This window comes from Montipora foliosa, unplaced genomic scaffold, assembly GCF_036669935.1.
Source record: "Montipora foliosa isolate CH-2021 unplaced genomic scaffold, ASM3666993v2 scaffold_380, whole genome shotgun sequence".
NCBI classification, from domain to species: Eukaryota; Metazoa; Cnidaria; class Anthozoa; order Scleractinia; family Acroporidae; genus Montipora; species Montipora foliosa.
This window is the reverse complement of record NW_027179680.1, coordinates 107,501-135,000: the sequence shown is the minus strand read 5'-3', so window position 1 is coordinate 135,000 and position 27,500 is coordinate 107,501. Positions and strand designations below refer to the sequence as shown.

At 38.0% G+C, this 27,500-nt stretch overlaps 1 protein-coding gene and 2 long non-coding RNA genes across 7 annotated transcripts in view; all 3 read left to right on the top strand.

Annotated features, from left to right (window-relative positions):
* Positions 1 to 13,112, top strand: part of LOC137987682 (uncharacterized) — a 20,830-nt gene extending 7,718 nt beyond the window's left edge. For 3 of the 5 annotated variants that reach the window (XR_011120692.1, XR_011120691.1, XR_011120689.1), the window contains 5 exons: positions 324 to 2,061; positions 3,361 to 3,487; positions 3,746 to 3,799; positions 7,935 to 8,144; positions 9,009 to 9,071. This is a non-coding gene — a long non-coding RNA (uncharacterized lncRNA). Of the gene's footprint in view, positions 1 to 323; positions 2,062 to 3,360; positions 3,488 to 3,745; positions 3,800 to 7,934; positions 8,145 to 9,008; positions 9,072 to 11,407 lie in introns of those variants that run through there. The other 2 variants (XR_011120690.1, XR_011120693.1) reach the window with 2 other exon arrangements.
* A 5,210-nt stretch (positions 13,113 to 18,322) lies between these two features.
* On the top strand, positions 18,323 to 20,992 carry LOC137987680 (dual specificity protein phosphatase 7-like). The gene is made up of 3 exons (XM_068833752.1): positions 18,323 to 18,837; positions 19,037 to 19,438; positions 20,007 to 20,992. Exons 1-3 carry the CDS (start codon positions 18,408 to 18,410, stop codon positions 20,291 to 20,293), a joined length of 1,119 nt encoding a protein of 372 aa, XP_068689853.1. The 5' UTR covers positions 18,323 to 18,407; the 3' UTR covers positions 20,294 to 20,992.
* A 3,960-nt stretch (positions 20,993 to 24,952) lies between these two features.
* Positions 24,953 to 27,500, top strand: part of LOC137987683 (uncharacterized) — a 5,222-nt gene continuing 2,674 nt past the window's right edge. Inside the window, exons 1-2 of the long non-coding RNA XR_011120694.1 lie at positions 24,953 to 25,032; positions 25,176 to 25,289. This is a non-coding gene — a long non-coding RNA (uncharacterized lncRNA). The remainder of the gene's footprint in view (positions 25,033 to 25,175; positions 25,290 to 27,500) is intronic.

Below are 27,500 nucleotides of genomic sequence, written 5' to 3'. Positions count from 1 at the left end.
TCCTCTCAGATGGCTAAAACATACAGCATCACAAACATACGTTAAGGGTAAAAGACTGCTCACTAAGCAGATAAATTCATTAGATTGGTCAGACTTAAAAATTTCATCACAAAATCACAGGTTGAACAATTTTCTGCAGCATTACAAACAACTCCAAGGATATAGCATTGTCCAGTAACATGGACCATAATAACCTCTTTCCATGCATAGATCACAAACATCACTAAACCTTAAGAAGTGCCCAGGAGCATTTCATTTCAATGCTAACTCAATTTAAGATTTCATTCATGAATGCAAAGGTTTAATTAAAGCCCTTTTAATAGGATCTCCAACAGCACACAGGAAAAAGGACACCTGAATGGCAATCATTTCACTGCTGACACCTTTAGATTTCATCCGCAAATTCCAACAGTTCCTCGAACAGGATCAAAAAGAGGACACAGGAGAAAGGACTGCTAAGTAGCATTCATTTCATTGCTGACACTTTTATCTGTTTATCTGCAAATGCAAAGGGTTGAACCACTTTGAATACCTTCACTAACAGAATACAGGATAAAGGACAGCTGAATAATGATCCACCATGCTTTGTCTGTAAGCCTTCGTTTCCAAACTTCAGTACCCCTTAGGGACACACGGACAAGTTGTATCTAGGCTTGGCTCCTGGTGTGAGAGAATCCTGGGCTCTAAGTTTTGCAGGGTTTAACTTAACAAAATAGTTAGTCAATTTTCAAAGTCTCTCTTTCACTTAACTCTTTAGTGTAGTGTTTTCTGCTACTAACTATAATCATGTACTCTTAAAGCCCATTCCACTACTGGCTTCAAAATTTAGCTCTTTGTGTTAATCATCTTTAAATGACCAGCTCGACAACATGTTCAGCATTAAAAATTTAATTTGTTTATTTCCTTTTAATAGTTACAAAGCATCCTTGACATTATTTATTGAGTACTCCACTGCTTTTGAAGATGTTGATGGTGGGGTGCGCACCTATGCTGGAAAAATGTGGGTGCCTGGCAAAACCAAGAATATTTTCAGGGCTTTGCAGGCCATTGTCATTGTCATGATAGGAAATGGCCATTGCTTCACGTGGCCATAGCGGTATAGCAGTAGCGGTATAGCATTGATCGAAGTGTCAATGATGAAACAAAATAGTGAATCCGGTTGGTGACAGCAACGAGAGACCGAATGAAGTGTGTGTTTGGAATCGGCAGAAAAATACAAAAGTTACACATACCTCTTGCCAGGTTGTAGTGTCTTGCCTCAGACCCATTGACATGGTACAACTTTTGTTCCCAAAGGGTAGTGCAGTGTGTTGGACTGCTATCCCCAAGGTCCGGCCTATCCCAGGTTAGAATCCTGGTCTGTTTCAATTCCTGAAACAGTTTTTGAAAAAACAAAAGTTGTGCCATGAAAATTAGCCTTACCTTGTCTGGGTTGCTGTTAGGTATCAGTCTCCATTTCAGCCTTCTTGATGTTGTTTTGCCAGGACTTCACTTACCCGAAAATGGGAACCAACCAGCCAGTTATTAATTATTGACAGCTTTTTCAACACATTTTAAAAATCTCCTTTGATGATAAACCCGTTTTTGATTCGAAAGAATTTAATTTTTGGCGAAAGAAAATGCCAAAGGTTTTTCGTGTGCCTCGTGCAAGCTGAAGCAGCTGTGTGTGTTTCAAATTAACTGGAAGTTGTAATATATATTCTGTCAATATCAATAGGTATTAAAACTATTTGGGTTAATTTAAAGTGATGTCCTCTTATCCTCAGCTCTGTTTTAAACAGTCTTCACCTCATTGGCAGCTACTCTAACTACTTAATGTGATTCTTTTCAAAAGTAGTATTTTGGTTATTGATCATGTCTTCAGCTGGCTGGTTCCAGTGCAATTCCACAGGTGCCCTTTAGATCCATTGATTGTACTTGGGCTGGGACTGTTGCTGATCAGTGCCACTGGGCGCTTGCAATTTGCAGATGTTTAATTTGAATGTTACTAGTGTTGATACTAGTGCGACCGCCTGCCATAATGCAATGCAGGGCTTTTTGACAGGAGTTTCCTTTCACAAGGTAAAACTAACAAAGAGGCAATAGTTATTGTCAATGTCTCAGTGTTACCGCTACCATAGTGAAAAAAATCCTCCCATCTCACTCTCATGGAGTGCTAACCATAACTGACTGCCTTTCCTCTTGGTCTTCATGTCAGATTCATCCTTGTTACTTAAAAAAATACTTAGACTAGGGTGTATGGATTGTCTCATGAATTCCCTCGGATAACCTGTAAATGAGGTGTCTCTTCTTAATTGTGCAATTTAAGAGAAAGAACACAGCCTCATCACAGCTTACCCTAGTGAGTACTTAGTTGACACCTATGGTTTACCTAACCTATCCCCGCAATGCTGAAGTGGTAAGCAGTTGCCACATTGCCATTGTGAATTAACTTTTGTTTGGCCAAACCGAATTGTCTCGGTCTGAAGTGTAGTTTTTAAAGAGGATCATTTGGAAAAATAATTTTGTACAGGCAAGAGGTAAAGCCACAACAGACATTGCGAGCCTAACCTATTTGTCTTAAGTTTTACAACAGAGACCACTCAGCTTGAAAGAAGTTCCCAAATGAGATCTCCCCACAAAACTGGAATGGCCTGTTATCTTAATCAATATTAGTGTCTGGTTGAACCTTACGAGATTAAACCTTCACTTGACTCAGGACTGGGTCTGGCAAGTGAAGTGTATCTTGTAAAGAAATTCAATTTCAATGCATGCAACTAAGCGGGAGAACTTGTGGAAGATGAAGTCTTCGTTTATAGAAAAATGTCAGGAACTCCATTTGTAGATGACCATCCAAGTGACATCAAAGTCTCTGAAAAGAGCAACTAAGAAGAAAGGCTTGCAGAAGATGAAGTCTTCATTGGTAGAAAAATATTTCAGGAACTCTTGTGGTAGATGACCAAAAAGGCAACCTCATATCGAAGTACTGAAAGACAAAGTACAGTCTTTTAAGCCGAAAATAGTTCTCGATGATACTGAAAAGGCCGATCAAATCCAGTTGTGAACCGAAAGACCTGCAAAGGAACCCAAACGTAATGGGAGACTAAGGGAAGGAGCCATCCCGTACCACGGGTGTCGTTAACTAATCTAACTACAATATTATTATTAAGTTAAGCCGAATCAAGAAGCCAATTTACTTGTGACCGAATGCATGTCTGTGCAAAGTATGCTTTGTAAGATTCAACCAGAGCTTAATTATTTTAACCCCCCATATACCCCAACCCATACAAAAGTCAACTTACTGCAATGATGCATCTTTCATCAAAGTGCTGCAAAATGACTTGCCTGGGCTGATCAGAAGCAATACGCTGTGTTTTACAGGATACGAAGCCGAGGGTACCATAAAGTGGATTGGCAGTCTGCAACAGTGGTGGAATCTGTTCTGAGTGGGAAGTTAAATCGTTCGGTCTAGGGAGGTCCACTGGGCTATTCATCAGTTGAGTTCCTGGTAAGAAGCAAAGTAATAATAGAGTTTTACTTGTTCGATGAGATGAGATTGATATTCTCACGTAAGAAATGAAACAAGGAAGTACAATAAGGTTTTCATATAGCATATTTGAACATTTACATTGAGACAAGTTCTGAATTGTAAGCCTATACATTTCATTTGGATTCAGTACCACAAATAAAGCTTTTCTTGAGTCATAATTTATTGTTCAAAGCAGAGTAGCATGAAACCATGTCTGAAAGCTTTGTCTTTTTTTAGCAAGCAAGTGCAGTATTTATCCCAAGAGCTCAGCCATTTAAACTGAGCAACCAGGTAAATGTGAATTAAATTTGTTTTGATTGTATTTTAATAAACCTGTTGTTATCTTGTACCACATAGTGCTAATTGCATCTTTACTACTCTTACTTCAGCCTTACTTCATAACTTTCTGTTTCTAATGTAATAAATAATTATTATTTAGTTAAAATTAGAAAAAACTAGCATCACACGCATGTGAAATGGGAAAGGGAAGGCTGGTGCTTCCCAATAAAGCACGAAAATTGTGTTAGAGATGTTGATCGATATATGGAGCTACTGGCAAGAAATGAGATAATGTTAGGTTTTGTCCATTTTAGAATGGCAAGAGGGAAATTTCAGCCCAAAATCTGCTGTTTCACATAAATGAGATGCTCTTTTCAAAGTTTTGGCTTACCTTTTTGGTGCAATGAAGTTCAGTGGGAAATATCACCATGTTGAGGCACCATATGGTGCTAATTTCATCTTTACTACTCTTACATGTACTTCAGCCTTACTTGATAACTATCTGTTACTAATATATACATAATAATTATTATTTATTTAAAATAAGAACAAACTAGCATCACACGTATGTGAAACAGGAAACGGAAGACTGGTGCTTATCAATAAAGCATGAAAATTGTCTTACTTAGCCTTGTCTCGCGTCTTTGAGATGTTGTTTAGCAAGAAATGAGATAATATTAAAGATGTTTTGTCCATTTTAAAATGGCAAGAGGCAAATTTCAGCGTAAAATCTACTTTTTCACATAAATACGATGCTCTTTTCAAAGTTTCGGCTAACCTTTTTGGTGTCATGAAATTCAGTGGGAAATAGTATTCCAAAAGGGGCAGGGGCGTGCTAACTCTCTGAGGACCATGTTGAGGCCTCTTTGTACCCCATATACACATTCAGGAACCTCCGTGTGTGTGTGTGTTTCCTCCCATGAGGCTGGGTATTTCTTCCAGTTGCCATTGCTTGGTGTTCTTCTTAAGTAGGGGCCTCCATCCCTTACTGCTTTCCTGTTTAAGGTCTTCCAGGAGGGAGGATCTCACTATGGCAATGGGTACGACCAAGCCAAGTGTTGTTATTAATAACCAATATGGTGACCCTCTCCTGGTCAATACACAAAAGTTCTTCTTTATTTTGGACTTTATGTAAGCAAGAGATGTTTAGGACTCTCCTCCTCCAACTTTCTTGCATTTGGGCATCCTCTTTTCTCGCAGACCACCACTTGGCCCCAAAGATAAAGTGCTGCAGATGATAATCTTGATGATTCTCAATCTCGTTTATTCTCTCAGTATCCATCTTGCAACTTTGTAATTAAATTCTGATACAGTTTAAGTTCATATCTTGACTTCATTGTTTGCCTTCAAGGAAGATTAGAAATTCCTGACCAGGTCTTACACTGACTCTCTTACCACTTAGCACTCACTTCTTGCATTTGTCTGCAATGTTCGTTTTTCCCATGCATTCCTCTACCACATACCATATAAATTTACATTGTTCCATTTTGCCTCTCTTTGTTTTGTCTATCATCTGTACTTCTCAAATTGCTTCTATATGCATGTGAAACATGGACAACTTACAGCAAGCATGTGATGCAGCGTAACCATTTCCATCAACATGTAACCTGTCTTTGAAAAATAGTGAAAATCAGATGGCAAGATGGACCACCAGATACTGAGGTTCTGAAGAAAGCTGACATTGAAGAGGTGATCATAAAAGCAACCTCAGATGGGCAGGTCATGTAGATAGAAAAGGTACATTTAGACAGTGCTGATTAGAACAAAAACCTCAAGAAATGTAAGATTAACAAAGAAACTTGGGAGGACCTAGCCTGCAGAGACAGAGTTACGTGGACAGCTCTGATAAGCAAAGTTAGCCTCCACTTTGAAGCCAACTTGGGATAGCCAAAGCTAAACAGAAAAGGGATGATCATAGGGAGTGACAACTCAACCCACCTGGTCAAGACTCTCGACATGAATGTCTGACATGTGATGTCAGAGCTCCTATAGCACTCAATAGCGAAATGAGGGTTCACAACAAGTGATGTACCTGTCTTCATTGGCTAGGAAAAAAAACAAGGAGAAGAACCGAAGGCTTCATAGGCTTATTGCTTACCTTCTATCCAATATTCTTTCCCCACTTTTTCCAAAGTGCAATTTTAAGCTAATTTCGTGTGTTAATTATGTAATGCGTTTCGAGTTGCATTCATTTGAAGATATTGATCCATGTCCTCTGCAGAGTTCTTCTTTCTATTTTATTTCCTTGTTTTCTTACTACCAAATATTCTTTTCAAACTGAGCTTCATGTTTGTCGTGCCCAGATTATGATCAGAATTGGAATCAGTCCATTAAATTTAGCTCAAGCCAGGTGTTACCTGTCATAATGTTCCTGCATTTACAGAACTCAATTGGGAAGTCTCACCTATCATTACTGCCACCAAGGCTAAAACAGCCTATTATTAAACTATCACTTCTTTCTCCAACAACTGCATTGAAATCCCCAAGTCCTAACACATAGTCGTTCCCTTTTCCATGTTTAAATATTTGATCAACATTATTATGCATTTCCTTTACTCTGCCATCCAGTTGGTCGGTGCTAGGCATGCATGCGATAGCAATCATAATATCTACTGGGTCACCTCTTAGTCTTAATTCGACCGCCGACCGGTTGGCTCAATTAGTTGAGCATGTGACTTCTGTGATGAAGGTCACAGGTTCAACTCTGGCCAGACCAACACTCAGGGTCTTTAAATAACTCAGGAGAAAGTGCTGTAATGCAATCTGCAATTGGTTAGACTTTCAAGTCTTCTTGGATAAGGACAATAAACCAAAGATCCAGTCTCACAACCCTTCAATGTTCATAATCCTACTTGGGACATAAAAGAAGCCACACACTTGTCACAAAAGTAGGACATGTACAGTAGTTCCTGTTGTTGTGGTCAGGCTTCATTTCATTCATTTATGGGTTGAGTGAGATCGCTAATAGACTGATAGGGCTGCCAGTGGCACCTGTACGTGTATATGCTGATGTCCAGTCTCTACTTGTAAACTGAGCATTTGAATATGTGAATACGAAATGCACATAAATTCATTACCATTACCATTACCATCGATCAGGAGTCGCACGTTAGTGAAGTGATGGAGGTACCTTACATCTCCATTCTAGACCAGCTGTCCAGGTAAGGTCTAGCTACTGACTTTTTAGGTTTGTTCAGTATCCACTCTTCCCATTAGTCAGTTAACTAGCCTCGTGAGAATTTCCAGGGAAGCGATTAGGCTACACTCTTAAACCCTACATGAAACCACAGCTGCAAAGAGATGGGTACTATATACATGTAGTTCCAAATGGAAGCTTAATCAAGTTTGGCCATGGGCTGGGTTATCAAGTTCAAGACATTGTGTGAGGGCAAAGGCAATCTCCTGGTCAATTACCAACATAAACTCAGGATCCTAGAGGTAACTGTGGCACTGCTTAGTTCAGGTATAAGGATCATATTCTCAGTAACTGAAAGTTGTAATTTGCACAAGTTGGGAAAGTGCAAACTCAACAAGAGCCCACATTTTAGTGCAGTAGCAAGGTGGAGATAAAAGAAAGTGGTTGTTTCCTTGTGGGGTCAAGATGTCCCAAGGAAGCTCATCACCATCAACCAAAGTGCAATGCCTTTCAATGTTCACAGTTAATGGGAAAGAGAAACAGTCACTTATTGTGAGTTGGTAAAAGAAAATGGCAAAATTGGTGAAATGCAATTCAAAAGCAAGTCTTATTACAACAGGGTGATAAATGCAGGTGACGTTAAGTTAAGGTACTGGAAGGCAAAGTGTGGTACTTTAAGCCGAAAGAAAGATGAAAAAAGCCAGAAAGAGTGATTGTGAAGACTGAAGAAGCCAATCAAAATATAGTTGCTGGCCGAATGACCTGCAAAGCAACCCAAACGTAATGGGAGCCTAAGGGAAGAAGCCATCCCACACCATGGGTCGTAACTGACTAAAATTATGTAACTAATGTTAAGTTAAACCGAATGAAGAAGCCAATTGACTTCTGATGGAATGCATGTGTGTGTGCAAAGTATGCACACACACATGCATTAATTATTTTAACCACCCACATAACAGTGCACTTACTTGTGGGAAAAGACTTCATCAAAGAACTGCTGTTCTGTTTCAGGATGGGAAGTGAACATCTGTGTTGCAGAAGCTGAATGTTGGCTTTGCTGTTTTCAGGATGTTGAGGAAGCACAAGCATTTTGGTAGGATCTGGTCTGGCCTCAAGTGAAGTGGCTCCCTTGTGATGGTTTTGTGTTTAAGACTTATGGTGATGATTGGGTAGCGTGCCAATCAAAGCTGGAGGTCATGCTGGCTAACCTGAACATAAAAGGTTAAAATAATAAATTGTCAAATTCTGTTTCTTGGATTCATTTCTTTGTATCTCACTGAATCTTTGTTACCAGCCGTTGTCCTTTCTTGGAAAAGTTTTAGGAAATTGTTGCTTGTAAGTGGCTGGAATTTTTTGTTGTTGAAGCCAAGCTTAATTGACAAATAAAACAAGGCAGAATTTAACAAAATAGCCATTTCCTTGTTAGATACAAGATGGGATACAGCCAACTTAAAGTCTTTTTGGCTATTTTGTTATTATTGTCTTCCATTTAGGCTCAAGGAAAAAATTGTAATAGATGTGTTTGGAATGCAGTAGGCTTATTTTACAGGTCATAAGTTATGGTGTTAACAATAATTGTGAAACAACCACAGCTATTATTTTACAAAATGTTTTGGCAGAGGGATAGTTTTAAAACATGGTTAAGGTTTTTTCAGTATTTTCCCCCAGTTCTTTTCCCATCTTTTACCTTCCATTTGTTTCATAACCTTTCTAATCTGGTATTTTACTGAGCTGGTGAATAAACCTGCCCACATATAAGAAACTAATTTTTAAGAACCTGTTTGGCTAAGAATCCCATGTAAGTGCAAATTCCCCTTTCCACTTGAACTTGTTTTAGTTTAAAATGTGAAAATGGTTCTTGTTGCCACAGCCGGAGTAGTGCAAGCAGAATAATAATAATAATAATAATAGTGTTCTAAATTATTGGAGGGCTTATTCTCTAGAGATAAAAAAGTGCTGAAATGAAGTCAGTGTAATAAGGAGAATGCAGACCAGAGGTGAAATCTGGCTACATTGTGTCTTGGAGAAATACTTGTTTTTGCATAAGGATTTGTACTTTATATGTTCTATGTTCTTTATTTTCAGTGTGCTGTATTTCTTTTTGTCATGTGCAAGATGCCGCTGCCTTACAGAGTTTTGATTATGAAGGTAAAATTAATGTTGTATTTCAAGTGGCCAAAGATTTCACTTCTTGAAATGGTGAATAAAACATTTCTCTTAACAATGTTTGATACTCTTTACTTTGTATAATTATTTGGTTTTCAATGCATTTTTTCTCCAAAGTGTGGTAGGGGTCCAACTAAAATACTTCCACCCACAAGCCTTTATGCTTGTCTCCAACCAAGCCCCCCTGATCCCCCTTGTAATGCAGATAAAAAACCTTAATATTAGTAATAGTAATGATGATAATAATAATAATAATAATAATAATAATAATAATAATAATAATAATTGTGATATCGGCATAACGATGTATTGTACACTGCCATAATAATAATAATAATAATAATAATGTCTGAGTCTTATTTAGCTAAGGTGCAGGTGCTCTTCTAAACTAAAGGAATTTGAGGCAGATCAAGTAAATTATTGGTTTTTGGTACATGAGAGAGAAAAACCAGAGTACCTGGTGAAAAACCTCGCGGAGCAGAGTAGAAAACCAACAAACCCATAGACCTCTTTCATAATGGCAGCCAAATAAAATACTCTTTTGTTTTAATGCTATTAAGCCTTTCTAGCCTCGCTACGACAAGCACATTTCAAAAGGGTATTCGTTTCAAAATGAAGGCAGTAGGTCTAATTAACATAAATACAAAAGAATGTAAAAGTGGTCGCCATTTATGAAAGTGGTCTACTAGTGGGAAATGAGTGTTCTCACAATTATTGTGATAAAGCTGCTCCCACTCCCCCAACCCGCACTTCCACCCATCCCATGTTGAAAATTCAAGTTCATGTTTGTCTCCTCTTCAAAGCGAGACTGAGTGCGAAGTTTTTGTGATAATAATTAGCTCTACTTTAAATATGAATGTAAACTAATTTTCATAAGGGAAACTTTGCACTTGGACTCGCTCTGAAGAGGAGGCAGACTTTTGTCGTAATATTTCTTATCAAATTTCTGATTTTTTTAATTTGGTTGGTGTCTTAGGGCTTGTTTTTACAAGAAAAAGTTATTTCAATTGTGTTCTTTCATCTCTCTTAACAATGTGCCTTTTCTTCTCCCGCGAAAACGTTTTGTTTATTTGGCAGCTGAAAGTTGTATAACGTTGCTAGGGCACGAAAAGCAAAATATATTTTATAGCGTCACTCAATTGCCTGGCCGTTATTACCTTGACTAAAGCTTCTTGTAAAAACCGAGGAAGTGTTTTTATGTCAAGCTTTCAACAATATCAGCGAAAAAGTAAATTAAATTATATTTTACGAAGCCAATTAATCTCTGAAAGCCTGAAGCATGCGCAAAAGATTCATCGAGTCAAGAGTCAAACGTTGTGGGGAATAAATTTATTTTAGTACATGCGAAACCGTGATTATTTTTCTATCCATAGTTAGTAGGCAATGTTCTATCAAGGAATGCTAAAAGCTAAATTGTTCATCCTTTGTTGTTTTAGTATTTGCACAGAAATTGTTGGAGGTTTAAATCAACTTTTCCTTCACTTTGCGCGCCGTCTGAAAATGTAGGATTATTTGTCTCGCTCGTATAAAGTGGCAGTAGAATTTTCCCTGAGAATTGCTCGAATGCATTTCAAGCTTCATTTATAGAAAATTAATCCTTTTTTTTGCTTTTATTTGCCGCTAGAGAGAGTTTATGAAAGTCACTACCTAGGGCAAATTAATCCTATTGTTTCAATGTCGCGTGTTTGCAAAAATTAGTGAAAGAGTTTTAAATTGCATTTTTCCCTGTGAATTCACACCACGAACTAATCTGAACTGGAAGCGAAAGAAAGCACGTCATAGAAATAAAAGAGAACTGGTTAACTACTTGAACTGAAAGGTTACAAAAAGGGATTAATTCGGTCCATTTTTGCGAAACTCCTGCGCTCCAATGTTACCAACTTTAACGACGTAAACTTAAAAGAAACTTACCTCGAGAATCATCTGCCATATTGAGTCAAAACTTCTGCAATACCAAGGCTGTTGTTTTTGTCTTTCTCGACCTTAAAACTTGGTTTTAACAAGGAGAAAAGTAGTAAAACGTATTTCGTTTCCCACAGTTGTTTTCTTGAATTTTTGGCAGCTGTTTGAAAAGCGCGCGAAGCTGCCACTTAACATCACGTGTGGTAAATGCTGCTCTTTGGTTGGCTAGTTGATATTGTCTCGTGGTACTCTGATTGTTTACCAGAAAATGGCGGGAATTGGCTGCTGCTGGCATTTTTTTCTAAATTTGGTAATTAAAAACTCACAAGTTTTACCACTAAAAGGAAAAAATTGTAATTCAATTTCTTTTTTTTTTTCTCTTCGAATGTTTTTCTACTTCTGTTCTGGTGGTGGAGAATAAAAAATGAGGACATTTGGATCTCCCCAAGTCTCAAGATCTTTTAACATGGATTCAGAGGACCTTGGATGAATCTCTAAAGGAAATAAACCAGCCGTGAACATATGAAATCGTGACAACCTTTTCTGAAAGTTATTTTGAACTCCAGACACAAACTTCTCCCAGGGTAGAAAGGTTATATAATAACTTGATAAGCTTGCAAGGCAAAACGTTGTCCAACCTAGGAGAACAGACAGGGCAACTCGTTTGCACTGGTAACCCCTCTAACCGACGTGATTGTGATACCTACGTGGATAGATGGATTGACTGGCACACTCAAATCAAATAGACTTAGGACTCTTTCCATTTGACAGGACTGAAATTAGGAAGTACTAACTCTCAAATTAACACACTTCAAGGATGATATATACTCCTCCAGAAGAATGTGAGGGATTATCATGCAAGTATTCCTTCAAATTGTTGCATTTTCTTTGCAAACTGACGTATCTGGTTTGCAATTCAGACAAAAGGAAAGCGCCCTCAGTAGTGGCCTACCAGTAAAAACCCTTTTCTTCCTTTCTTTTATCACACAAAACAAAAATTGTGACTGGATAAGGTGGGTTGGTGATGGAGTTTGAAATGACTGGGTCATTTGCAATTTGAGATATATTTCAATAATCCACTTTTCAAAACTGGGATGATTGGCCAAAATGCATCACTAATTGTTACACCCACCAGATAAAAATACATTAATGTCGATGATTGATCCGTCGTACTGTAATTCACCAATCATTTTAACAAGATCCAAGTCCACTCAAAAACCCCTCTTTAATGAATATCATGCATGCGGGCTTTATGCGCTATTGGCACCCCACTCAGTCTTTGAATTCTCTTCAATGCAGTCCATCATATAGCCAGTCACTCGTATGGAACTTTGAAAACATAAGTTTGAAGTCCTCAGCGGAAAACTACATAAAGGGGTCAACAGTTATTTCTCTCTTTCTCTTTCTTTACCCTGATCCGCTTCACTGTCCTGAACACTCACTTATGAATACAGCGAAGTGTCCAGCGAAGTGTCAGAGTTTCCAGGGAAACAAGCTAAGTTTTGATTACTCAACGGACAACCCGTTGACATGGCTGTTTCCTCTTCTGCGGGTGAAGAACGCTACTTTTACTTGTTCCCTTATCGAGATAATTCGTCTCTTTAGAACTATTCGGATTCACTTTGTCAAAAATGTACACTTGGTCTTTAATAGTTGCAACAAGACACTGTCTCTCCAATCTTTAGTTTTGATACCGACGTCACAGAAAACTCTTTCGTCTCCTTCGCAAATAACCTGCGACAGGCCCATTTTTAGCATTGCTCATATGTTCCGGCTTATGGCGTCGCTCGCTTCTTTTCGTTTCGCCAACTCCACGGTATGTACCGCTTGACACGAAGGCAGCGTTTACACGAACGCGGCTTCACATCGACACGGTTGCATGACTCCGAAACCGCGCCATTTTCAGTCGAAACGTATTTTCCGCATTAGTTTGGAGGGTGGGAACGGAAAAAAGACAGAAAGGTCTCCTACAATCTAGTCAATCCACCATGTGATTTATCTTTGTCAGCTTATGTTTTTGTGCGATAAATTAAAAACCTTAACATGTCTTCCTTGTATTCTTTTTATCTGACACACTTTTCCCATGATCGTTTTAAACAGACTTGATGTGTAAACGTTGTTTACATTTGACTTGATTTGCGTTAATTGTTGATTTTATTTTATGGTGTCCCCAATTAGTGCTCCAACGCTAGAACGACTAGACACTTCAATAAAGTTCCTTTCCTTTCCCTTCCTTTCCTTTAAACATGAACGTAAACTCCAAATTTGTAAGCCTCAAGGAGGTCTTTCCTTAATTCCTTAAATGCTTTATTAACACGATTAAGCGAGTTTTTTAAGGCTACACCAATAACAGATCAAAATTATTTTGTGCGGTTCCGTTACTCAATTTGAGGGGGCAAAGTTCTTGCCATGTCTTGCGCTACGGAAGCGGAGGTCATGTTTGCGGATTACCACGACTGTTGTGCGTGGGATGTGTGGTTACAGAAGAGTCTTCCAGCTCGTTCAAACGGCAGGATATCACGTTTTATTTTCTCCATGCTTATTTACATTTTTCAATCGCCAGTTATTTGTCGCATGTGTGGGTGGTTTTACACAGTACGTCATCACCGTCATGTTGGTGAACGAAAACAAATTATATAAACTCTTGTTCTTAGGCCATCGTAGCTTGATTAAGAACATAACACAAACAGCGGTGATATTGTATTCCGACGCATTTTATATATAGAACTTGACGTTTCGTATGCTAGTCAACATACATTTTCAAATATTGTAACGGTCACCTTTGAAAGTGTATGTTGACTAGCATACGAAACGTCAAGTTCTATATATAAAATGCGTTGGAATACAATGTTTATCACCGTTGTTTGTGTTATTTTCTTAATCAAATTAAAGTAGCTGCTTTTGTTATGTGCATTACATCATTGTCATCTGTGTCTCTAGAGATTGGTTGCAAACTATCTATTTGTGATCACATTGTACCTGAAAAAGGCTGGTTTGGCCAGCCGAAATATAGTACACCACTACAATCAATTCTACGTTGTATCGGCTCTCGCTCAAAATATTTAGCTTCTCAACTTGTAATTACGCCGATCAGATCAATCCACTGATCCAACCTACGCCAACAGGAAGATTGTCCACGGTTACTTGCTTCAAAACTCTGGTATTTTTTCTCAAAACTCGGAGATATTAGCTACACCAAGCTACTCTAAAAATCCGAGGGTAAATAAAGATGTATGATATGATATGATATGATGATATGATATATGATCACACGTTTGAAATCGAACCAATTTGACTAATGACCTCTTCGAGGGCCAAAAAGGGAAAGGAAAGGAACTTTCTTTAAGTGTCTAGTCCACTAGCCGTTTGAGCACTAATTAGGGACACAGTAAACTGAACAACAAAACGCAAGTCAAATGAAATTATCGGAAATGTTAGGGGTTTTTTAGACTGTTGGAGAGAATTCCCTTCATTGTATTTTGAAAGGTTTAAAACCTAAAAAACAAAGGGGCCGAAATCTACGTTGCATTGATCATTGGAAATCAAACCAGGTGGTTTGGTGATGAGAGGTGACTCCTGTGCTATTACAGTTCAGCGGAAACACGCCATTGCAGCTTTCTTCAAACGTTACAACATCGCACAACATCGCCGCATGACCCGGGGAAAGGAAGGTGTTGCGACAATACGAAAACTTCTCCGTGGAAATTTTTATCGTATCAGTTGTCTGTAGTTGTCTTTTCGATTTCCAGAAAATTGTTGGTTTGATAACATTGGCGAAAAATTACTCCTTAATTTTGGCGCGAAATTTCAGCGTTGGTGTGAAATTAAAATGTTGCCATGGCAACTTTCCCTTCAGTGCCAAAATGGCGTCCAGGTTTGAAAAATTAAGGTGTCGCCCATGATATTAATAGCTAATCAAATGAGCTATCAGACATTTGAAACCAGTTAAAATGTTAGACAAGATCTCAACTTAGCAATCCGCTGAGCTTATATATACAATAAATATACATGGTACAGATTGAAAAGCAGGCTTTTTTACAAATATATATTGAGCAAGAACCGGTACAACATAGAGTTTACATTGGATTGCTATGTACATATAGTTAGGATAGTACGCACACTCTCATTGGTCAATAGCTGTTGAGATGAGAGTATGGAAACACGGCTGTGGCATCACACGAATTTTGATTGGTTATGTATTGTCAGACGCGCGTTTTGATTGGTTGGTAGGAAATGTGAGCGTGTGTCAAGAAAATCTGTTTCAACCAAGAAGTAAAAAAACCAGCATTTTCCTTCCTTTGTTGAATTATCTTTGAGAAATATTTTATAAAAGCAATAGAGGACTTTTTTCCGTGTTTTCATAGCCTCATCTAAACACTCGGGGGAGTTGGGAGAATTCTCGACAGTTATGGAAACCCTCGACTGCGTCTCGGGTTTGCATAACTCCCAACTCCCCCTCGTGTTTAGATGAGGCTATGGGAACACGGAAAACGTCCGCTATTGCTTAAATAGTAAATGGATGTTGACGTAATACTTTATGATGTGATAAAATATTGTAGTTACAACTAATTTCAATTCAAATACTTAAAGAGTAACGGGAAAATAACAGAACAGACTGTAAATATTGAACTAGAATGTGTAATATGTTTCTTCGCGGATTCTTTGACCGTTGGGGTCAATTGTCCTGGTGAGATGTCCTGTGTCAGTTACCCATGCCTGCGACCTGGTGCCGGTGCCCTGTGCCTGTGAAGAAGCACAACAAGCCACTCCCAGGCGTGACGTTTCAACTCCGTAGCTGAGAAATTGTGTTTTATGATGAGGGTAGAATTGTTATCCAAAAGTGTTGCCCTAGCTGAGTATATTGAATCACTAATCACATTACCCGCGCCCAATCCTTGAATGAGATGCGGAAAACCAAGTCTTTCCTTCTTCCTTTTTGGCAGTCTGAACTGAAAAAAGGAGTCATGCGAGAGGGAAGCTCTACGATTTCTTTCACCTATTTGACGCTCTGGCTTCCAAGTGTTAACGGATTTCTCTGGGGCTTTCTAAAGCAAAAAATAACACTAATCATTGATTTATTCTGATCCAAACGAGTTTTGTTCATCGCTGCTGAGTGATGAAGACTTTAATAACGTCTCAATTAATTTTCGAAATTCCCACTTGTGCCAGCACAACCTTCGCATTTTTTCAGGGGCACCCAACGTCAATTTTCGGAAAATATCTGTTCGAAAGACGATTTGAGATCCAGAATTTTCGGAACATATGTTGTAAAATTTCTTGCTTGCCTGCCTCTCCTAGGATTTTCGAACATCTGAAAAATGGTATAATTGCCCATTTTTAACGGATTCTTACCCTAAAAAGGTCACCTAGAATTTTCGGGCGCCTTTTTTCTGGCTGAAATTTTGGGAAAGGTAAGTTTTGATCCCTATAATTTTCGAATCACTAGACTTTCAGCTAGGAAATCCGAACAGATGAAAAATTTTTAGGGGATAAAAATATGCCTATATCTACCGTTTAAATACAGAAATACGTTTAACAATGCTATGTTTAACTGGTTTTGAAATATATTCTCGTTGGGTGCCCCTGATTTTTGTCCTGAATTGACCTGAATACCTCAACGGACTTCAAAGATACCTATATGCCCAGTGCAAACCGATAAAGCAAGTCATGAAACATCGACGACTAAGTCAAACTGTTGTAGAATGGCCTTCGTGCGATGTTTTTCGAAACCGGGAGCTAAACTGAAGCGGAGTTCCATGTCCCCAGTCAGTATCACCCATATCTAACAATTTCCTGGTTATTAGGATTTCTGCAGCATTGACACGTTCAGCCTTCATCTAAGATTCTTTCTAACAGTCAATGACTGTAGAAGGCGATCGCAAAAACGTTAGTGTTCACTGATTCGTAGTGAAAACTCAAAATTAACCTTTGACACAAACATGGGAAGTTCTATTTGACTGGTTACACTCATTCACTAATGTGAATGGGTATTTCAAAAATCAGTACCAGTGTTTTAACTGTCACCAATTGAAGGCATCATCCGGTCATCAATAGCACAGAAAATGTTACTTCATCTTCTTCCTCCCTTCACATAATTCATGATTTTCAAGAAAAGTGTTTCCCAATTTATCTTCCTTTCTTTACCATTGCGGTGAGCCTAGCCCGAAGATTAACTTTACCGATTTTGTTGGGGCGGGAACCAATATTTAAACTATTTCCGCTCAGCATTTTCTGGTAGTATCCAAAGACTGATTTGCTGGGCGGTCAGACATTTATAATTATAGCTTCTTTTATCGTTATCGTTTTTAGTCTTCTTATCAGTTTTCCGTTTAAGACCAAATTTTGATTTTTTTTTTTTTGCGGAAAGCAAGCCTCTTTTCAGCTTAAACAACTTTGGGCCTCACAAAACTGTAACCTGGAAATACTTGAAGTTGTCAGCTTGATACCAAGGGGTTTTGTTCTTATCTCAGGAAATTCGAAAACAAAATATTTATCAGACGTGAATACTTAATTATGAGTAAAGCAGTCATTTTAACTAGAAGAACCTGTGAACTTTTATGAAAACGGAATTTTTCCGTTCATGGAAATTGCTGAAAGATAAAGAATCGCCAAGCTGATTTTTATTGGCTCACTTCTTGGTGACCCAATGATGATGTCTTACAATTCTCTCCCTGTTTATAGCAGAAAAATTAGTCAACCGTGAAAGATGACCCCAAATGACTCGAATCCTCGAAGGTAAACGTTTGTTTTCCGTTGAAGAAAAGAATTCAAAAGTGAGAGCTTCGAATTCCAAAATTTGACGATGTTGAGTTGTTTAAGAAAAAAGAAAAGGTTGTATTGTGCGATTGTGAATGGCAAAGGAAAGAGTAATGCACTTTGAATAGTAATTAAGGTAATTAGGCCGCACCCAGATTTGTTGTTATGTTGAACAGGGAAACTGAATTATTAATTTCACATTTCTACGGATGATTGTGATACCACGCAAATAAAGTAAGTCATTACACTCAGCCAAAGAATTTCCTAAATATGCTCAAATCAACGAAATTTTCTGGTTAGTTAGTGTTATGTTACGACATTTCGCAAGCTAAAAAGATAATAAATATTGTACAGTCAATGTTACTTTATATTAACCGGAAGTAGTTTGACAGGCGGGAGAAACTGAACTCCTCCTTTCTCTCAAGTGATGAAAGATCTCCATGGAAACAATGACGAAGTCGCTTGATTTTTTTTGCCCTTGGCAAGGTGTCTAATGATTGGTCCATTGGGAAATACCAACACTCTCTTTGATAATACATGTCAATCATTTTATCATTGATAACAATGCGATCAAATGAGCATGAAGCACAGTTGAGAAGAACATCAGCTCATTTAGTGTTTGACCTGACGGCGATTTGAGGGAAGAGATTTAAAATACAAATGCCTTCGCTACTGATAGACAGCCCGAGAAGTTACCGAAGGATTCAAGTAGAAAAAAAGAAATTCATGGCGAAGGGGGCCACAGTGTCATGGCTTTCCGATCAACTAAGCCGCGGGGCTTTTCTCTTGCTTCTGGATTGTAGACCCTTCGCCCAGTTCGTTCGTTCTCACGTACGAGGGGCGATCAATTTGACAATTCCTTCGCTGATGTTGCGGCGTCTCAAGAAAGGAACCAACTTCGCCATAAGTTCGTTGATCACTTCAGATGACGGCAAAGCGCACTTCAACAGGAATCTTGTCCATGCTTCAGGAATCGTTCTTTACGATTCTGAAACTTCAGATTTATCGGCTGTATGCACAAACAGTGCTCTCGGAGTTCTACTCAAAAAGTTTACTGAAGATGTCAACATCCCCATTTGGTTACTCGAAGGTGAGTTCGTCTTCAACTTAAGCTTTCTGCTTTCTCTTGCCTAAGCAATTGAAACTGTTGGTAGTTCTTTAATTGAGTTACCCAAAATATTTAAGCTACTGCTTTTTTGCTCTTTTGCTGTCCACAATTTGTTTGTTTTTGAGTTTATCCTATCAGTTGGCAACCTTGATACAGCTTCAGCATTTTACCTTTTTTTAAGGTGGTTTTACAAGATTCGAGAGAAAGTATTCATCATTGTGCGAGGCAGGAGAAGATGTTGAGAGTCCTCTTCTTTCTCTCTCGAGTTTAACGATACAAGAACATGAAAATCATTGCCAACCATTAAAAATTGAGCCCTCGACCCCACAAGTAACGGATCATCAGGAAAGCCGAGTTAAAGTCCCAGTTCAGATACTCCCACATTTGTACCTTGGAAGCGAAAAAGACTCCTCGGACTTAGAATTACTCACAAAGTACGGAATTTCCTACATTTTAAACGTAACACACGACAAACCAAACTCATTTGAACATTTACCGGGTTTTAAATACAAGAAACTTCCAGTGGAAGATAACTGGAGAGCCAATTTGTCAGACATGTTTCCAGAAGCATTCGAATTTATAGGTACGTATCGAACAAGTTTTTATTACTTTAGTATCACTTTAATCTAACAGGATTTTTTTTGTGGACACAAGTTAATAATTTTGATTGATAATTTAACAACATTGCTGAACTTGACCATCGCGAAAAAAAAAATGGCTCGGACCGTCCCGGCTCGTTTTATTTAAATTGTCAGGGAATTTTTTGAATTTTGGATACACGTGAATCTGCTCCAACAGAATGGGAGGGATTATAGGCTGTAGTCGTATGTTTGTTTAATATGTGAAACTCGAACAAAACAGTTGACGTAGATATTGTGCACAATAAAAGCGAATGAGCTTTGAGACTAATCGTTTACGTCAGTTAGCTGTAGCTTTCGTCGGAATGTGACACGAATTTGTAACAATTAGGTGATACATCTTTCGCTCCTCATCGCTGCAATAGCGAACATTTTCAAATTCCCATTTTCGTAGAAATTAAGCCACGCTTTAATTATTTTAACTGGTCAGTATTGACTTTGCGGCTCTTCTTTCATTCTGATACACGCATCTTATTAATCAATAGACCATTTATTGTTTTTGTTTTTTCATAGATGAAGGCATTACACAGAACCGCGGTGTCCTAATACACTGTCTTGGTGGCGTTTCGCGCTCAGTCACTGTTATCATTGCATACCTGATTTCAACCCTCAACATGACTCTCAACGAAGCCTATGATTTTGTGAAGCAAAGAAAGCCAAGCGTGAACCCAAATTTAAACTTCATGGGTCAACTTTTGGAATTTGAAAGACAACTGCGTACGGTCGGCATTAGATCACCGCAAACTCCCAGCTCAACGACAAGTACCCTCTCAAGTGACTCGAGTTTGGATAGCGATTGATGGTCGCTTCGAACAGTGTAAACGCAAAAAGCTCAAAGCTTGCTCTCCACAAAACAAAAAAAAAAATGCCATTGAAGCGTTTCAAACGAATCTGTTGACGAATTATTGTCTGAGCGGATAAAATATTGTACCAAAAAGTTAGAGAAATATCCAAAGATACAACGAGAGAATTTCGTAAAAAAACATTGATAGTATATCGATATTATGAATGGCGCACTGGGGCTTTTGTGCTGTTGTGGGACTTCTATATAAATTTTTGCATCACATGCAATTGAAGTGTAAACACAATCAGTGTGCATTTTGATTAATCAGTTCTTCAAATTATACAAACCACGATTACCGTTAGTGTTTTGCACAGTCACCGATTTCCCATCTTCGCAAAGATTTATCTTTGACTAAAATATCGCATTTTTGTTCATTATAATCTATCGGTAAGAGACGTTTTGCTTCGTACACTGCTCCTTTAGTCATAGTGAAATTTTCTTTTGTACACATGAAACAGTCAAATCGCTCCCAAAAGTCAAATTAATGTACATCCGGGACTTGTGTAAATAGATTATGTGGAATATTGAAATGATATCCTTTGGAGCGTCAATGGCGTCTTAAGAGTTTTATATATTACTACTTTATTGTTAGATCCATAGATTGTAAATTTATTATTTCTTGATATCTACTTAAATAAATCCAGAGAGATCTGAACTCGAATAATATTTTTTTTTCCGAATGATCACAAGCGCGATCTACGCAAGGGTGCTGGTACTAATGAAGCAAGGAAATGTGTTCTTTGAGGTGTTTGGCATGAGATCTTGCCCCTGAGGTAATGTCAATGTTCTCATGCAAGGAAACAAAGGAGCATTGATCGACCTTGTTCAAGTTGATTCTATTTTCCGACCTTTTATTTTGCCAAGTTGGGAAGGCATTTCGTTTAACCAGATAGGGTTTGAGGGTCTTTTCTGAACTGAAATTGTTGAAACACGAGCTACGCACTTCCGGAGTTGTTATATAACAAAACCATATGCTTGGGATATTGATTTAGGGATCATTCTTGTTTTTAGCGGGATTCTCTACGCTAGCGGTCTTTCTTACCTGTTTTCATCACTAACCTATCTGCAGTACTGAGTCAAATGGCAGCTTTCGTTTAAAGGAAGAACTCGAGATGATGAAAAAGAACGAAGAGTTCATGTCAGAATTAACGTTGATTTGGCAAGGAATTTTAATAAGCGCCTTTTGTTTGATGCATGACGAGTAAAAATCCGTCGTAAATGCTTTTAAGTAAACATCTCGGAGGGAGTTTTATAAAGAACTGGATCCGGTTTGTCCTACTGGAATTTCTCGCCTCACGCGAACAAACCCGGTTGTCAACAGTATGGTTTCCGGTCGGCGAGACTTTCTGGCGCCAGTTGTATTACAAACAGGTTATTTTCGTTGTAAAGTTGCGCTTGCGCACAATTCATGAACGATTTAAACTCAACACGACACATTGATATCTTGTGCAAGATAGCGTTGGGCTAAAAAAGTTAAATTATTTTTTGGTGTTGATCAGTTTTAAAATAATGGTCTCTTGATATGCCTGGCTTGGCGCTATTTTCACTGGATAAGCTGTATGCGTAACCCATGCGTAATTGCTCTCCAATCTGTTTCCGTCGTATCATGTAAAACCAGCATAGGTCACAAACAGAGAAAAGTTGTCTTAATAACCTGTCTCAAATAACTCGTGAATTTTTAAAGCTCCCCAAGGGTTAATATAAAATAAATAAACAGCACTATTAAATTTGCGGTCATCGCCAACCTTTGCTTCATTTATTATGCTTTATTAAGGGAGTGGAATAGTCAGTAAGTTATTGCATGACCGGGGCCTGACTTATCACTGACAGCGGAGAGGAAATAGCATCTTATTACAAGCACTTCTACACTTAATTAATTCAGCTCAACCACTAAGAAAACTTATCAAATGCGAATCTTTATTCAATGCCAATAAATTTGCTCTGCTTCGCAAAGTGATTTCCCTTAAACTAAATCTGTATCATAAATATCACGCTGATCTATTTACTTAACTAAGTTGCGGTACACAGTAACTTTCATGTACGAAGAAGTTATCTTTTATCCCGCAACTTCATCTGAGCCCTTATTTTCAGGGTCTGGTTAGCTTTCTTAGTAAGTTCGTGTGTACATCTGCCTGGATTAATTTCATCATGCTGTTTACTTTACACTTCATCCTAAGTGATGATTTAAAAACCGTCCCAACATTTCTGGTTGAAAATCTTCGGAAGACTAAAAAAAGATATTTTATTTGACCCATGCACTATGTTATCGGCTGTCATAAGGTTGTGGACGGACAGAGCCTGAATGATCAACCTGCCAAAAAAATTCCATCACTGTCAGATCACAAGACTCCAACGGAAGCGTCTTAGCGTTCCTTCCCCTTGGCGAGTCATCATCTCAAACTATTTCATTTTTCATCTTTATGTGAAACCATTTTGAAACTGGAGTTTCTGATGGTCATAGCAGCTTCAACGGCGTTTAGTAGTCCCTGGAACCTTTCTTAAGTTCTTAACCATCCCTCTTGGATCCGAGTAGTATTTTTTTCTTGCATGGAAAGTGGAAGTTGTCTTAGTAATGACTAAAGTTGTGGGCGTAAGGTGCGAACTGATGTGATTCCGTACACGGAAATGTTCTGAAACCCGCTGTTAAGAAGAGTAGAACGTTTGTTTCAGTCCGTTCTTGTGCCGCGTAACAGAGATGTCATGCGTCTCCACCAACGCAATATTTGACACTTTTCCCCTTCAGTAAGAATTTTAATCATTTCCATTTTCTGAAAAAGGGTTAGGGTTAGCGGCCAAGTGGTTAAGTTGCTTTCCTTGAGATCCGGGAATCCCGGGTTCAAGACACGTTCTGACTACTGGTTTAATTTGCTCCTGGTAGACCCTGGTTCAACTTCTCAGCTGCACTTGTAAATATAAAATAGCCTACTAGACCAGTTGGGATCCTTAACAGTTTTCTTTTTAATATTCTGTTCTGTCGTGATTGTATTGGGAGTGTGTAACGGTATGTAATGTAATGAATACTATTCGTCTCTCCACCACACCTTTGCAAACTCAAATTTTTCAACTACTTGGTACGTGAATGATAACTATTAATTGGTATTTAGAACCTGTATTCAAGTTATGGAGTAATTGGATTTCACAAAATTATCATGTGAAAAAGTAGAAAATTGGACGCGGCTTACTGACTGAACCGGGCCAAGAGGTTGTACAACAGATCAAAACAAAAAAGTCGTTCGACAAATCCAATTATTTTATTAAACTTTGTCCTACCTGTCGTCTCAATCTTGTGAAATTTTTAAGACTGAGTTTCTGCTTCATGAGATGAACCCGGTTATTGAGTTTTTAATGTTCGTTTCAGAGTATTAAATTAAACCGGTAATCTTAATATTTGTAGGTCTTAGTATTCATTTCAACAGGATAAGTTGTAATAACTAGCAAACATTTCCCCTAATTTGAAAAGTTATTTTCGAGCGTCCAGTATCATTTATTACAAGTATATAGGTCGTAGACGAGGGTCACTAAATTGGATCAAAGGAATCAATAATGTCATAGTTAAATAAACCAAACTTCTAAAAAACACATAAACAAGCGAATAAAAACTGAATAAAAAGATTTGAATGCAGACTCGTACAACTATTTAAATGCGCTGGTTTACCTTGTTTATCATTAATCATGAAGCTACGACGGCCAAATGTTTTTATCCCGGCATGCATGTGCATCTGTTTTTTGAAACTCTGAAATGGCTCATTCCATAAACATACAAATACCATGTTTCCAATCATCAATGTTCCACTGATATGCACAGAGATGCATACCTGGCTGGATCATAAAAGATGAGAAAAAGTTTCCGTTTGTCGTGTAAAAAAGGCGCATGGATAAACACTGGTCGACCACAAACCTGGACTAAAGTAGTTGAGACTTTCCTATTTTGTAAAATTTATTTAATAGCTTGAAGTAAAACTAACTATTGCCCAGGATTGTAGCCTCTGCCAGTGCAGGCTAACCCTGTGATTCATATAATAAATCGTATTTGTTGCTGGCCGAACAAAGTTTTCGTGCGCGCTCTTGCTAACGCAATGCAGCGCGCGCACAAGGATTGCAAAAAACATAAACATGGCTTCAATACAGCAATCATTTTATTTGCTGAATGCTTCCGCTATCTCTACTATTTTTCCTGAACAAGCAACAACAAACTGAACAAAGTGTTTTGATGGTTTTAGTCTTCGTTATCGAAAGAACTCAGTTAAATGCAGCGCATGCGTAGTAAGTTAAAAACGCGATTGAATGCGGAATAGATTTCTCGAGAATCACTCGTTAGAATTTAACGAAATTTGGCATGAAAATACTTTAGGAAATAAGTAACTGGAGCATTGAAAAAATAATGAAACTTTAACAGAGGAAATTCTAGATATTCCAGTGAACCTGACAAGGGATAATTAAAGATCTTCTCTGTCAAATTATTATTAAAATAGTGTTAAATTGTGAGCATCGTTACAAGCTTGTTGCTTGCAACTTATAAAGAAACTTTCTGCAAATAAACAAAACCGATGTTAAAGGCCTGTTTATATTTGTTCATGTTGCCATGGCAACAGCATAAACGTCAGCTTAACTATCAAAATACCGCAGTTCGTGTTGTTAACTAGCTTGCTTGCTACTATTTTTGGCGACCAAAGGATCAAGAGTGTAGAGAAAAAGGTAAATGAAACATTTGTATCAAAAACTGTGTTCAGCCACCTTCATTAATGGCTATAATTACATTTCAACTTTTGATAAACGAGAAATATGAATACTTTCCATTTTTGACGGAAAATTTGGTTCTTGTCATTTTTCCCTACGAGCCTTGATGCAGTCAGCCTGAAAAGCTCCCAAATAAAAATTGGAACATTGATATTTCAAGTTACAGAAATTTCATTCGCGTGGATTCCACTTCCTTCGAGGAGCTAGATCCTTCAGTAAGTAGCACCACTTATCACACATGAATGCTTTATTTCTTATAATATACATTTAAAAAATACTCGATTCTGATTGGCTAAAAGCAGTGCAGTTCGAGTGCAAAAAGTGTAACACCCGTGCAAATAACATATCGAAATTCTGGATTATGATTGGCTAATAAACAAAGTTTGGTCAGAACCAATCAGATCATTTGTTTTTAAATCAAGCGCGCGCCCTGGATGGCCCAATTTATGGCGCATTTTTTCCCTGATGGCGTGACACGCGTGCGTTTCTTCTTCTTTCTTCTTTTGTTAAGGACGATTACTATTGTTATTGCGCAATACGTTCTGCGCATCTCCGAATACTCGGATTTCCTATCAGTAGTGTTTACTAATGCAGGGATATTTTTGCGCGGTTTAAATTTATGCGGAGAAAGCAGAACTGAGCAAGGGCTCTTGGTATCCAAAAAGAAAATTGAGGGTAACCATGCATTTTTCAGAGATAATTAAGCTTTAATTTGAAAGGGAACGCCATACATTGCTTTGTATTTTAAAGCTTTTTGCTAATATTGTTGATTAATTATCTTTGAAAAGTGCGTGGTTACCCCCAATTTTCCTTTTGGATTTTAATAACACTTGTTGAGATCTGCTTTTCCCGCATATTCATAAAACCGCGCAAAAATACCTTTGAATTAGTAGGAACAACAATAAAAGCAAGGCGACACACACTAACACCAACCCGGTGTGGCCAACACATCACGCATGCGCACAACCATTTCACCCGGTCAATTAGCAGCCATGGACAGCTGTTTCGACCTTTTGGGCCTCATCAGCGTGGCGTAGCTAAAAACATCTACCTGGTATGTTAGCGACGCCATGCTGATGATGCCCAAAATTTAGGTTTTGGTGTTGAAGGGCGCACAAAACTCGTGTTCTCATCAGTTCAGATTACATTGATTAATATTATGGAATGCTGTTTGCATCAAAAATACTTCTTGTCATATATAAACCTTATCATGAAATACATAAAACTTATTGCTCTTTAAATGAAACATCTTAGCTTCTACATAAAACTTGCTACAAAATATAAAACTTGTCACCCCGTATATAAAACATGTTTGAAAATAAAAAAATTGTCAAGCCATATAAAGAAGTATTTTTGATACAAACGGCATTCCATAGATTATAGCGCCTTCTAAAATTCATGTCAGCATTAAAAGAAAGAGCCTTTCATATAGGGAAGATATCTATTAATAAACATTCTTTTGTTAGTAAAACTGATGCCATCCATAGAAGCAAGAGAATCTTTTGTTTCAACAGCCAATGGTGTTCTGATTGGCACGTTACAAAAATAAGTGACGTAAATGGTATCTCTGCTATCCGCTGGTGAACAAGTGGTTTCATAATCTTTTATTTAATTCAAGTTTTCCGAGCTATAAATGATAATACTGATGAACTTTATTTGAATGTGAAGTTATTTAACGCTGGGGGCATTAATTGGGGGCACTGTATAGTATTATAGAAGGCAAATCAAATCAAACGTTGATTTTTGAGGAAAGGGGAAAAACGGAGTCCCCGGAGAAAAACCTCTCAAAGCAGAGTAGAGAGCCAGCAAATTGAATCCCTATATGACTCCGAGCCTGATGATCGAACCCGAGCCACAGTGGTGAAATGGGGGTGCTCCCACCTCAGAGGACCACAGTGCCAGCCCTGCTCCAATTCGAAAAATAGTGAAGGATGACCCTTGTTGCTAAATTACTGTGCTGTTTAGTAATTTGATCGTCACGCGATCTCGATCTGCGTTTATTATTGGTTTCAAAAACAAGTGGAAGAAGAGGAATGCATTGATACGGAACACAAGATTAAACAGCCTGAAGAATAACGAAAAAAATTGAAAAAAAAAAACAGATGAGAAGTACACGATCCTATAAATATTTACAATTTTGTTGTCGCCGACGGAAAAAAGAACTCGAAAGAATTATACGATAATCTGCTAATATAAAATTAGACGCTTATCTGCAGCTTTAACTGCAAGAACAACACGAAGATCGATATGGTTCAGCATAATTATGAGCAGACAGGAAATTCTCGTAGTTCCGGCCCTCCTACTGTTGGCTGTCAAAACAACTGTTATTGTCACGTATTCATATGTATAAGACGCTTTATAAGTATTAATTATTAATTATTATTCTCTTTTTATCATTGTAATTTTTTTTTTCATAATAAACAAAT